This window comes from Dictyostelium purpureum (genome assembly GCF_000190715.1).
Source record: "Dictyostelium purpureum unplaced genomic scaffold DICPUscaffold_192, whole genome shotgun sequence".
NCBI classification, from domain to species: domain Eukaryota; phylum Evosea; class Eumycetozoa; order Dictyosteliales; family Dictyosteliaceae; genus Dictyostelium; species Dictyostelium purpureum.
In genome coordinates this window covers 1-12,419 of record NW_003519528.1, presented here as the reverse complement: position 1 = coordinate 12,419, position 12,419 = coordinate 1, and the positions used below count along the sequence as shown (strand labels likewise).

The following is a 12,419-nucleotide window of genomic DNA, read 5'->3' as shown; positions in this document are numbered from 1 at the left end:
ATACAAATAAAAAAATAAGATTATATAATATTTAATAAAAAAAAAATAAAAAAATAATTACCAAATGTAAATATCAAATATGAATGTCAAATATATATAAATATGTGTATGTGATGGGCGAAGAGGAATAAAATAAAAAAATGTTGATTTGTGTATATATAAAATGCAATGAGTGTGAGTGAAGAGAAAAAAAAAAATTTATTAAAAAAATAAAATTAAAAAATTATAATTTATTAAAAAAAAATATAAGATAATTAATATTAGTTTTTTTAACAGGCGTGGTGTATGAAATAAGCTATGAAAATCAATTAAAAATTAAAAAAAAAAAATAAAAATTAAAATTTTAATTTTTAATTTTTAAGAACAGTGTTTTTAATTTTTAATTTTTAAAAACAGTGTTTTAAACAAAACCAAATTTATTTTTTTAATTTCTTCAATAGACCATTATTGTAATTAATTAATAAAAAATACAACCCGTCTGCTTAAAATAAAAACAAAATAAAAAAAAAAAATTGTATAACTAATCAAGCAATTACTATAAAAAAAATTTAATAAATTAAAATAAAAAAAAAAATCAAATTTAGGTCAAAATCATATGAATTTAAAATGATTATAAATGTTAATAAAATAAAATATTAAAATAAATTTAATTAATAATAATAAGTCATATTATATTTATAAAATGAGTTGAATTAATTTTTTTTAAATTGATTATTATCTACTTTTGTTTTTTTCTGAACACCTTATTTTTTTGTTCTGAAAATCTCTTTTTCAATCAATGATACATCTTTTGACGAATCTGCCATATAATGAATGATTATCGACCTGAAGCTTTATATAATCTGAATTATCTCTTATATATTCACCAAACTTTTTATTTGAACAAGAATTTTTACTGTTGGTTTGAATAGATGCTTTCATTATTAATTGTAATGTATTTAGTTTCATTGAAAATGGATAGCTTGTAATTTTGATCGTATATTTAATAGTTGATGGCATTATATGAATTTCTTCATCAGCAAAATTAATATTTGATTCCACCTTATACCAATCTTGTTCACCATCTTTTTTAATACTTGATGAATAGCTGTATCTTGAAATGTATGAATCATTAAATATTTCTCTATATTCCCATTGATCAAAAATATATCTGTTTACTTCTTTTGATTCGATATCCAATTCTTTTATACCAACTATTGATACTTTACTTTTAAATGTTGTTTCTTCACCGATTGTAATATTAGTTGATGGTGTGGTTTCATTTGCATTTGGTGGTGGTACTTGAATAACTCTAGACATACAATCATCGCTAGTCCATGGAGATATACATTTACAGCCTGTTGAAAGACATTCACCTTGGTCTGGACCTCCACACAAAGGTGTACCCTTACATAATGATGTATTGGTATTGGCCTGCTCCATATAGTCAAAGACTATTGGGTTAATTGTGTATGGATCACCCAATGTAGAACTATCTATACCAACAATAATATTAATTGGTTTAGTGGTTGGTTTGATTTCGAAATATATAGCTGTTGGTTTATTTGATGTTGGACTAATTGATTTGAATATACCATTTACTTCATCGGTATATTGAATCTGTATAATTGTTGCTAAATCCAAAGATGAACCATAGATCCAAAGACCACCCAAACCTGCACTTGATAGTTTTGATGAACCGGTTATTACTGGTTGCGGATTAACTTGAAAATTAATTACACTAATGAAATCTTTATCATCGATTGATTTTGGTGTGAAGCCTGCAGTTGATGGATACTCTTCACTTCCACAAACTAAAACATATTTTATTTATACTTTTTTTTTTTTTTTTTTTTTTTCTATTTTAAATGAAGAAAATTAAAAGCAAATGCTTTAAATTAATCAGTAAATTTTATTTAATGTTTCAATCAGTAATGGAAGTATGACTTGTGAAAATTGGTGTTGTTGTTTAAACAGATTGTAATGTATTATCATCAAAATTCACTTAATTAATTAATTATAACTTAAATAGTCATTTAATCAAACAATTATAATAATTAATAATTTTAATAATTAAAAATAATTTAATTTAAAAAAATAAAAAAATAAAAAATAAAAAAATAAAATAAAAAATTTTCAAATTTTTCGTTTTTTTCAATTTTCACATAAACTTAAAAATCATATAATTTATTATCTTTATTTTTATTGTTTATTAATTTACTTATTTATACTTTAAAAGTTCATTTACATTACACTTTTTTTTCAAGATAACTTATAATACTGGGCCCAGTAAAAGTAAAGTTAGTAGAGAATTTTAAAAGATATTTACAAGGAAATTATTTAGATTGAAAATGTATTCAATTAAAGAAGAAAACGTAGACTCAGTAAAAGTCGAAAATGACATTGCCGCTAAACTTGTCGCAGCAGAACAGTACATCGTTAAATTGTTGGAGGAAAATAAAAGACTTAATGTAGAAATCAAGGACATATCGTGCAAACTCAACAATTCATTAGCTCTTAGGGAGGAACAAATTAACTTGTTTAATGGCGAAGTTGGGAAGGTGAAACTTCTTAAAGAAATGGTAGAGGATCTTAGATTGAAGTGCCAGTCAGTTCCAAAGGTTGAACCAAAAGTTGAACAAATTATTAAAAAAAAGTCAACTTTGAGTACTGAGAACGTGAATGAACTCAAGATGGAGCTCAAAGAATCAGTCGGAGGCTTTATAAACCGTTCAGAGTTTATCTTCCGTGATGTCAATATCACGAAGGGTGCTGACAAGTTAGATCAAATGATCAATAAGGTTTTTTACAGAGAAAGCAAATGGGTAAAGATCTTAAAAGGTTTAGAGGATTATAGGGCAAGAATGGAAAGAGAGGATACTGAGCCAGAATGGTCAGAAATGTGTAGGATCATTAGAAGAAAGGACGACGTGAAGTTGTTACAAGCAAACTAGAGAAAGCCAAATCTGGTGTTAACGATGAGGGTAAAGGATACGACAACCTCATTAGAATACTCAGGGATAGTATGGTTCTATTCAGGGAACAGACCATCCATCAAAAAGCAATATTCATATGCAATTATTTGTCGCTCGGAATTGGTATCGAATTCAACGAAAAGATCAATAAAAGTTATGGATAGAAGAGACGGATATTGACGAATGGTTTAGCGTGTTAGAAAGAATTGTAGAAAGCTTCAAGAAAAAAGCAGAATTTATTAGGAAAAGATCTCCCAAACAATTTAAGTCATCGCAGAGTGAAAACCGAAAAATTTACGAAAAATAATTCAATGGAAAATCAATTAGTAGTTTTAGAAGAAAAAGTTATCCAAAAGATGATGGATATGGGTAACGAAAGGTTATCAAAACAAGATGATAACTTAATGGCAGATTTTATGAAGATTGTTCAAAAATTGATGGAAGAAAACTACATGCAAAGTAAAGTTATTGAAAAAATTAACAAGGAATTGATAATTGAAAAGAAAGACAAAGAGGAATTAGTAAAGACAAATAAGGAACTAGCTTATAGAGTTGCTACTGATGGAGAATTATGACGAATCTAATAAAATCACAGGGAAGATTATGGTTTGTTAAAAATTTGGAGAAGAAGGGTATCGATCCCTTTACCTCTCGCATGCTAAGCGAGCGCTCTACCATCTGAGCTACATCCCCTTTTATGAATTTTATGTAATATAACTGTTGTTATATTTAAGAACTCAAATATAATGAATTAATTACAAAACAAAATGTATTATTAACTAAATGTAATTAATTATAATAATAATAAAACACAAAATAAAGATAAAATAAAATATAATAAAACCAAAATAAATATATAAAAATATTTAAAAATTATATTTTAAAAAATAACAAATCTTTATTAAAACTAAAAACTACTAATTATTATTATTTGTAAACTTTATAACTTAACTCTTTTTCTTTTATTTTCTGCTTTAAAATGATTTTTGAATTTTAATTTATATTGAAAAATATTATTTTTAAAAAAATAAAATTAATTAAAAAAATAATAAATTTAAAAATGTGTCAAAATATGATGATAAATATTAAATGATATATGTGTGATTTTTTCCAATAAATGTGATATATGTTTATGCTTATTATAATAAATTTAAATTGATTTTAAAATTGTTGTTATATCACATTTAATTGTAATGAATCAATAGTCTATATCTTTAAGTAAAAATGTATTTTATAACTGCTTTTTAATAACTGCCAATTCCAGTATTTTGTAACTGCTTTTTAAATAATAACTACCAATGTCAGTATTTAAAATACTTAAGAATTAGCTTCTAGAACCAATCTCATTCAGTATAAATACCTCAAGTCCTCAGTCTAAAACTTTAGAGTTTCTTAGTTTATTTTAGTTAGTTATATATATGTTTAAACAAGTAATAAAGATAAATAATAAATAAAGTATATTTCAGTGTTCTCATAATTGTTTTAAGTGTTTTTAAGTAATTTAAGTGTTTTAGTGTTAAATTTAAATGAGATGAAATTTCCACCTAATATTTCGAACGGATACCAAAAACTATTTAATGATTTTAGTTGAAAGAATATTTTCCTATAGTGCTGCACAAAGTCCAATTAGGGGATGTATGATTTTGAGTTACTGTTGGTTTCTTGATAAATGTAACCATTTGATTGACCGATTGCATTAGCAGTTTTAACGTAGTATGGAGTGTTTTGTAACCAAGCTTTGTTATAGAATTGTTGGGTTGATGCGTAGAGAAGGAAAATTTCTGGACGACCGTTTAAGTCAATATTCATGTAGAAAGCAGAGTAGGATGAAAGATAGACTAAATTGTATGGTAATGATGTGGCTTTATAATTTGAGTTGACATTACCGATGGTGTATACTCTTGAACGAACGAAAACACCGTTAATATCATAAGTACTAACCATGTTGTTGGTACCGTTGTTTACGATGACAACGAATAATTTATTTCCTTGGTCATATGAGGCAGAAGCAAAAGTCATTTGAACGGTATCGTAAATGTTATAAATACCAGTAGCAGCATTCGTTTTAGTAACAATGAATTCATTTTGAGTGGTAGTTGGATTAACTGACATAACAAGGAATAAATCAGTATCGTTGGTAGTTTGTGATGATTCAATTGATAAAACAGTGAATTTAGTTGGATAGAAATCAATATTTACTTGGTTAGCAACCCAAGTATCGACATTTAATGAGTTTAAATAAATATGATTATCAGCCAAAAAAAAAAAAAAAAAAAAAAAAAAAAAAAAATTAACAATCTAAAAATTTTAAAATGATACAAAAAAGGATAACGATAAAGATAATTTTCAACCTCTATTTTAAAAATCGATAAAAATGAATAATTTTTTTTAAAAAAAGAGATAGTTTTTTTTAAAAAAAGAGATAACTTTTAAAAAAAAATTTTAAATGAATAAGATAACGATAATGGGTAAAAACTGAGAATTAAGATAATTTTTAATCTCTACTAAAAAATTTAAAAAAATAAAATGAAAAAGATCTTACTAATGAAGTGGCAAAGAATGAAATAACTCTAGTAACGGCATTATAAGTGGAGTATTGATTGGTAGTATTGATGTGTTGGTAACCAGATAAAGTGTATTTTTCGGTAGTATTGTAGATATTGGCAAAGTCATAGAGACCAGCAGCAGCAGTTTGGCTATCTTTATTCCAAATAGCAAAGTCTGTATCACCCATACAATTTGAAACAAAGCCCAAGATAATAACTAATAAAGCAAATACTTTCATTCTATATTTTGATATTACGTGTAACTAAAAAAATAATTTTTTTTTTTCTAAACTCCATTTTTAAAGCAGAAAAAAAAAATTTTAAAAAAAAAAAAAAAACAAATTATTACTACTCTTTAAAAACTTTTAAATACTACCATCACCTACACAATCAAAAATATTTTAAAACATTTTATTATCGGTGTGTGTTTAAAAAAATAATATTTTTAAAAATAATTTTAAAAAAATTTTAATTTAAAAATAAAATTATTTTTTTTAATTATTTTTTATTTTGGATAGATTATGCTGATAACCATTTATTAATCAAAAATAATAATAATATCCGAAAATGGATAAATGTAACATTTATTGACACTTTCTTTCTTAAAAAAAATAAAAAAGATATTTTTTTATTTTTATTTTATTTTTATTTTATTTTTATTTTTATTTTATTTTAATTTTTATTATTTATTTATTTTTATGATGACAACATTGATGTTTGATGTTTCGGTTTACTATTACTGAAAATATTTCGAGAAGATTAATTGAGTTGAAAATAATTTTTTATACATTTTAATTGAATCATGATAATCTGTGGAAATGGTGCAATTCGCGTTTAGATTTAATATCTATTGGATTGATCATGGTTGTACAATAATAAATTTAAGCTCCTAGATTTTGTTTTCCAGATTGATGTTCTACCATATTTACTTGGCCATAGAAAATTTGGTAGAGATTTTGATCTAAAACTTATTGTGATGAAACTTTATAAATGTTGCTAATTGATAATTCTCTATTTGAAATCTAATTGGTTAAAAATGAATGGTGGTTGATCTTGGTACTATTGTTGGTTGAGGTTTTGGTCTTGGTTTGGATCTTGTTCTTGGTGTTGGTTGAGGTGATGGTAAACTAAATAATAGAGTTGGAGTTTGTTTTGATCTTGCTCTAGCTCTTGATGTTGGTTTTGGAGTTGGTTGTACTGTTTGTTGTGGTGTTGGTCTTGGATTTGAGGGTGGAAATGAGATATCTATATTTAATAATTAATATAAAACAATGTTAATAAATAGTTTATATATTAGCAAAAAATAAAGATCTTTACTTTTTTTTTATGGTTGTTTGTGAGATGGGTATTGGGATAATCTTGATGACGATGATGGGGCAGCGGAAGAATAATAACGAGATTCTTTTTCAAAATGGGATGGGTATTTGGATGGTGATGGTCCTGTTGATGGTGATGGTCCTGTTGGTGGTATTATTTTGATTGTTTGATTTTGCCCTGTATTATTCTTCAAACCAATTAACATTTTGATTTTGTTGGAAGAAATTTGGGGGGAATGGTTGAGATTCTGCCCAAGTTTTAAAATCAAAATCATTTTGTTGGAAGAAATTTGGGGGTAATGGTTGAGATTGTGCCCAAGTTTTAAAATCAAAATGATTTTGTTGGAAGAAATTTGGAGGCAATTTGTTTTGTGGTTGTGCCCAAGCATAACTATTTAGATTTGGTCCCGAAAATGGTGGTTGCGATTGTGCCCAAGTTTTATTATCATTTTGATTTTGTGGAACGGAATTATGTTGTTTTGGGCTGTCATCTCTGTCGGTGCCCTTATTAGTGTTGTCTTTGGTGCCAAAGTAAAAATAAAAACAAATGAAGACAACAAAAAGGACAGCAGTTTCTAATAAATAATATTCCATTTTTTTATTATTATTTAAAATGGTGTAAAAAAATAAAGTGTGATGATTTTTTTTAATTTACAAGGTTTTTTTTTTAATATATATATATTTAAGCTGTATGCAAAAGGATTAGACCATTAATATTTTTTTTATCATATAATATATATATATATATAATTACCTAATAATTTGTTTGCTTGAATGTTAATTAATACTATAATATATTTATTTTAAATAGGGTAGTTAAAGGTATATTTAATATGGAATAAAAAATACTAATGAGTTTTTAATAAAAAAAAAAATAAAAAAATAAAAAAAAAAAAAATAAAAAAATAAAAAATAAAAAAGAGTTTTGTTTAAATAATATAATTTTTTTTTAATTTTTAAAAAATAAAGTTTTTTATTTGAATATATATATTATATTTATATTGTTGTAGCTTAGTTTTTACCTTTCTTATTTCATTGAGCATTATATCTAAAAATATTATTTGATTTGAAAATTTGATTAAATTCTCATTTAAATGATACCCAGTTTTCTTTTAAAAAAAAATTAATTAATTAATTAATTGATCATTTATTATTCTATATATCATTAAATGATGGACAAATTTAATATAATTAAATAAAAATAATAAGCTCCATATTTAAAAATAAATAACAACCAAAAAACAAAAAGTAATAAAAAAAAAATAAAAAAAAAAAATAAAAAAAATAAAAAATAAAAAATAAAAAATTCCACATATAATAAATTTTAATAATAGCAATAATAATTTTATATATTTATAAATATATAAAATAATTTACCCCTACGCCAAATCCTATTTCACATAACTCTTTATTAATTACCATAAAAAATGAATTATTTTTTAATTGTTTTTTATATTTTAGTTGCTATCATCAGTTTTTCATTATTTTATTTAGTTAATAAATATTTTGCTAACTTAACTTCAAAAACAGATGATATCAAATAAAATATAAAAAACAATAACAATAATAGTAACATATAAAAACAAAAAGAAAGAGAAGAAGAAACTAAATTAAAATAAAGAAAAATTGGAAAGGGACAGATTAGAAAGGAATGACACATTCACAATATGTCTTAAAGAAATAGAGCCAGCCAAATCGCTAATTGTAAGCAATTTACACAATCATATTTATACATAATAAATAAAATATATAATAATTTATTTCATTAATAATTTATAAAAGAGTAGCTAATGCTGAAGGTTTATAGGTTAAAGAAGTTGAAGATGAATATTCTTTTTCAGTATCAACACATCTTAAAGCCGAAATCGAACATTGGGGTTCTTTTTTATTCTTTGTAACTATGGTTTTAAATTGGTCCATTTAAACTCAAATGATCTAATACTCAACGGCCAACACCTGCGCCAATAGAGTAATCAAAATATTTCTTAAAAAAAAAAAATCAAACTATTTATATAAATAAATTCACTAAATAATTTACTTTTTACGAATTCGGTATCTTTTTTTAATAATTATTTTGATTTGAAGTAAATAAAAAAATAAATAAATAAATAAATTAATAAATTAATAAATTAATAAATAGGATTTTAATGATTTAAAATATTTTATTTTCTTAAAATACAATAAATGAATAAATAAATAAATAAATAAATAAATAAATAAATAATTTTTTTTTTGACCAATCTTAATTTACAGATTCTTCGTCATGAGAATTTGATCTATGTTTAACTAAAGAGCCATAGTGTTCGCCAATAGTAGTTTTGGATATTAACCAAGCAGCACCGAAAGCTATAACTGCAGCACCAAGGGTAGCGCCAATAATAATACCAGCCAATTGACCTTTTGAAAGACCACTATCTTTATCATTAATCTCTACATAGCCACAAAGAGAACTATAAGGTTCATCACCAGAGATATCACAGTAGGTGTATGTTGGATCTAAAGCACAGTAGATATTATAGCTATTGACAGAGACTTTGAAACCGAAATTGTATTCATAGGCATCAGTTCCATTACCACTATCGATATTATTTGCAAGTACAGTGTTATTTGGCATATTTAATTTGGATGCAGCACAGTAAACTGCACCACCTTCTGAAGCATTGCTATTTGTGATAGTGACTTGATTGAAATTAATGTCACCAAAAGATGTGAAAATTGCACCACCTTTAAGGGAAACATCATTGTTATCGAATGAACAATTATTTAAATTTAATAACTCTGTATATTCCAATGAAATTGAACCACCACTTGAAGCAGAATTACCAGAAAATTCACAATTTGAAATATCTGAAAATACTGAACTCTAAAATAATTATATATATGTTATTAATTTATATATAATCAATACATTTTTTAAAAAACTACTACTTACTCTTAAATTAATTGCACCACCTTTACCATTTGATCTATTGTTTAAAAATTTCGAATTAAAAATCTTAACATAAGTTTGAGAGCCATGAGCAGATAAAGCAGCACCACTTATAGCAGCATTATTACTGAAAACTGAGTTTGTGATATTTAATAAAGTAAAAGAGATTGTGAAAACACCACCATCGTCCCCAATGGAATTTGAGTCAAAAATACAATTATTGATTAATGAAAAATGTTGACCATATAAACCATATAGATTGATTGGAGTGGAAGTTGATGATGAAGTGATGTTAGTGTTGGTGATTTGTAACAAGCCACTGTTCATGTATAGTACTGATGCTAGTTGGTTCTTGTGTGATGTTGATGATCCATCGAATGAACATAAATCAATTGATAGATTAGCAAATTCAGAGATGAAAAGAACGAAATTATTTGAATTGAATGTTGATTTACTGATGGTAATATTAACGTCATATTGATTATCTTGATCATTGTAAATGTTAACAACACTTCCTTGCAAAGCAGTGTTACTATTAAAAGTGCAACCATTTATTTCTAAAACAAAGTTTGAATTAACTGTAGTTGAATTAAATATACCACCCTTTAAATTTGCATTACCAAATGATTGAAATACAATGTTTTTGACAACTAATTGAGTGAGGGCATTTGGTGTGTTTCCTCTATCGAAATTAATGAAAACTGCCGAACTGGTTCCGATGGATCCATTGAAAAATACTTTTGGTGACTCCTCATTTAATGGCTGAACAACTATACTGTATCCAAATATATTTAAGTTGGTGTTATTGGCTCCGCTGTAGGTTCCATCATCTAAAATAAATGTTACATTATTACCACCATTACCATTGACTGGAATTAAATTTAATGCAGATAAAATGGATGGACATGCATTCTCTTGTGTATCACCACATAAACTATTCTGGCTAGTACTATTTAATGAAATATAGTAAGTGGCGCCATCGGCTTTAATTTTAGCAATTAATATTAAAATTAAAAAAATTAATAAATTTTTCATAATTTTAATTTTAATTTTTTTTCTTTTTTTTTTTTTTTTTATTGTTACACAAAATACAAATAAAACAAATAGATTTAATAGATTAAATAAAAACAAAAAGGATTATTTTGATGAATAAAAGTAAATAAAATAAAAAATTAAATCAAAAAGAAAAAAAATAAAAAAATCTTTTTTTTAATTTTTTTTCTTTTTTTTTTTTATTTTTTTTTATTTTTTTTTACCAAAAAACCATTTTTAAAAAAAAAAGAAAATAAATACAACACAAAACAGATTTTTTTAATTTTATAATAAAACAAAACTAAAATATCTTGGTTTAAACCAATTATTAAAATAAAACAAAAAAAAAAAAATGATCACGAGATCCAAACATGATTAAAAAATATGGAAATAATCATGATCGTTTCAAATTATGTCTAATTATCATTATTAATAAATAATAATAAATAATAAATAATTATAACAATAATAAAAATAATAATAATAATAAAAATAATAATTATATTAATAATTGAAACAATAAAAATAATTTTTTTTATTAAATATAATGCCAATTATATCTAAATAAAACAATTATTTTATTTTTGCATAGATTTATTCAAATTTTAAGGGGGGGAATTGTAGTTTTTTTTGTGGTTTATCAATTAGTAAACTCATACCTTTATTTAATAAGATTTTAAATATAGTTGGTATAGATAGAGGAAAAGTTTCACTAAAGCATTATATCTATTTATATAATATATTATATAAATTTTAATAAATTATCATAAAAAACTCACACACCAAAAAACATAAACCCCCACCCATAAAAAAAAACATTTTTTTAAATTATCCACTGCACTCACAAAAAACAATTACTTTGCCCTCACAATAATCGCATACCCAATATAGAAATAATATTAGATGTATTATTTTTTTGTTTTATTTACAAGGTAAATACCAAAAATTATATAGATCTATGCAAAAAAAAAAACTCTTTAACACACATAAAAAGTACATTCAAAAAGGAAAAAAACAAAGTAATTTATATAGATTAATAGCAATAATATTTTAACAAGGAATTACAATGTATGGAGCAATAAAATTTTCTTTTTTTGTCATATCACCCTTTCACCTTTTTTAATTTTTTTTTTTTTTTTAATTTTTTTAGTCAGTGTTTGTGTGTGTTAAAATTAATGTTTTTTTTTTAGGGATAGGAATGGCATTTTGTTATATTTAAATACAAAAATAAAACCATTTTATAAATTCATCCGTTTTGTAATGTATATAAAAAAAATTTAATAATATTTTTACAAAATTAATTAATATATGCAGTGTGAGCGAAATGTTAAAAGCAATTTGGTTTTCTATTATTTTCAACACTTTTTTTTTCTCTCTATTTATATCTAATGTGATTATATGAATAAATTAACAAAAATAGAAAAAAAAAATAAACTACATTAATATTATAATTTTTTCATTGTCTTTGTTTTTTTTTTTTTTTTTTTTTTTTTTTTTTTTTTTTTTTTTTTTTTTCCCCCCCCGTTTTTGGGGGGTTTTTTAAAAAAAAAAAAAAATTTTTTTTTTTTTTTTTTTTTTTTTTTCTAAAAAATTTTTTTTTGGGCCCCCCCCCCCCATTTTTTTTCTTTTTTTTTTTTTTTAA

At 24.0% G+C, this 12,419-nt stretch overlaps 6 protein-coding genes across 6 annotated transcripts; 2 read left to right on the top strand and 4 right to left on the bottom strand.

Annotated features, from left to right (window-relative positions):
- Positions 1 to 771: 771 nt before the first annotated feature.
- DICPUDRAFT_36315 (uncharacterized protein) lies at positions 772 to 999 on the bottom strand (the record flags this gene model as incomplete). The annotated part of the gene is made up of 1 exon (XM_003289740.1): positions 772 to 999. One exon carries the CDS (start codon positions 997 to 999, stop codon positions 772 to 774), a length of 228 nt encoding a protein of 75 aa, XP_003289788.1.
- Positions 1,000 to 2,330: 1,331 nt separating this feature from the next.
- DICPUDRAFT_154246 (uncharacterized protein) lies at positions 2,331 to 2,933 on the top strand (the record flags this gene model as incomplete). The annotated part of the gene is made up of 1 exon (XM_003289751.1): positions 2,331 to 2,933. One exon carries the CDS (start codon positions 2,331 to 2,333, stop codon positions 2,931 to 2,933), a length of 603 nt encoding a protein of 200 aa, XP_003289799.1.
- A 332-nt stretch (positions 2,934 to 3,265) lies between these two features.
- On the top strand, positions 3,266 to 3,529 carry DICPUDRAFT_154245 (uncharacterized protein; the record flags this gene model as incomplete). Its single annotated transcript, XM_003289750.1, has 1 exon — positions 3,266 to 3,529. The coding sequence occupies one exon, from the start codon at positions 3,266 to 3,268 to the stop codon at positions 3,527 to 3,529; it is 264 nt and encodes an 87-aa protein (XP_003289798.1).
- A 1,051-nt stretch (positions 3,530 to 4,580) lies between these two features.
- Positions 4,581 to 5,739, bottom strand: DICPUDRAFT_80554 (uncharacterized protein; the record flags this gene model as incomplete). Its single annotated transcript, XM_003289739.1, has 3 exons — positions 4,581 to 5,152; positions 5,250 to 5,307; positions 5,497 to 5,739. The coding sequence occupies 3 exons, from the start codon at positions 5,737 to 5,739 to the stop codon at positions 4,581 to 4,583; spliced, it is 873 nt and encodes a 290-aa protein (XP_003289787.1).
- A 791-nt stretch (positions 5,740 to 6,530) lies between these two features.
- Positions 6,531 to 7,410, bottom strand: DICPUDRAFT_154243 (uncharacterized protein; the record flags this gene model as incomplete). Its single annotated transcript, XM_003289738.1, has 2 exons — positions 6,531 to 6,745; positions 7,209 to 7,410. 2 exons carry the CDS (start codon positions 7,408 to 7,410, stop codon positions 6,531 to 6,533), a joined length of 417 nt encoding a protein of 138 aa, XP_003289786.1.
- A 1,702-nt stretch (positions 7,411 to 9,112) lies between these two features.
- On the bottom strand, positions 9,113 to 10,771 carry DICPUDRAFT_18219 (uncharacterized protein; the record flags this gene model as incomplete). Its single annotated transcript, XM_003289737.1, has 2 exons — positions 9,113 to 9,679; positions 9,749 to 10,771. Coding segments are annotated over 2 exons (1,590 nt in total), but the record flags the coding sequence as incomplete, so codon positions are not given.
- Between the last annotated feature and the right edge of the window lie 1,648 nt (positions 10,772 to 12,419).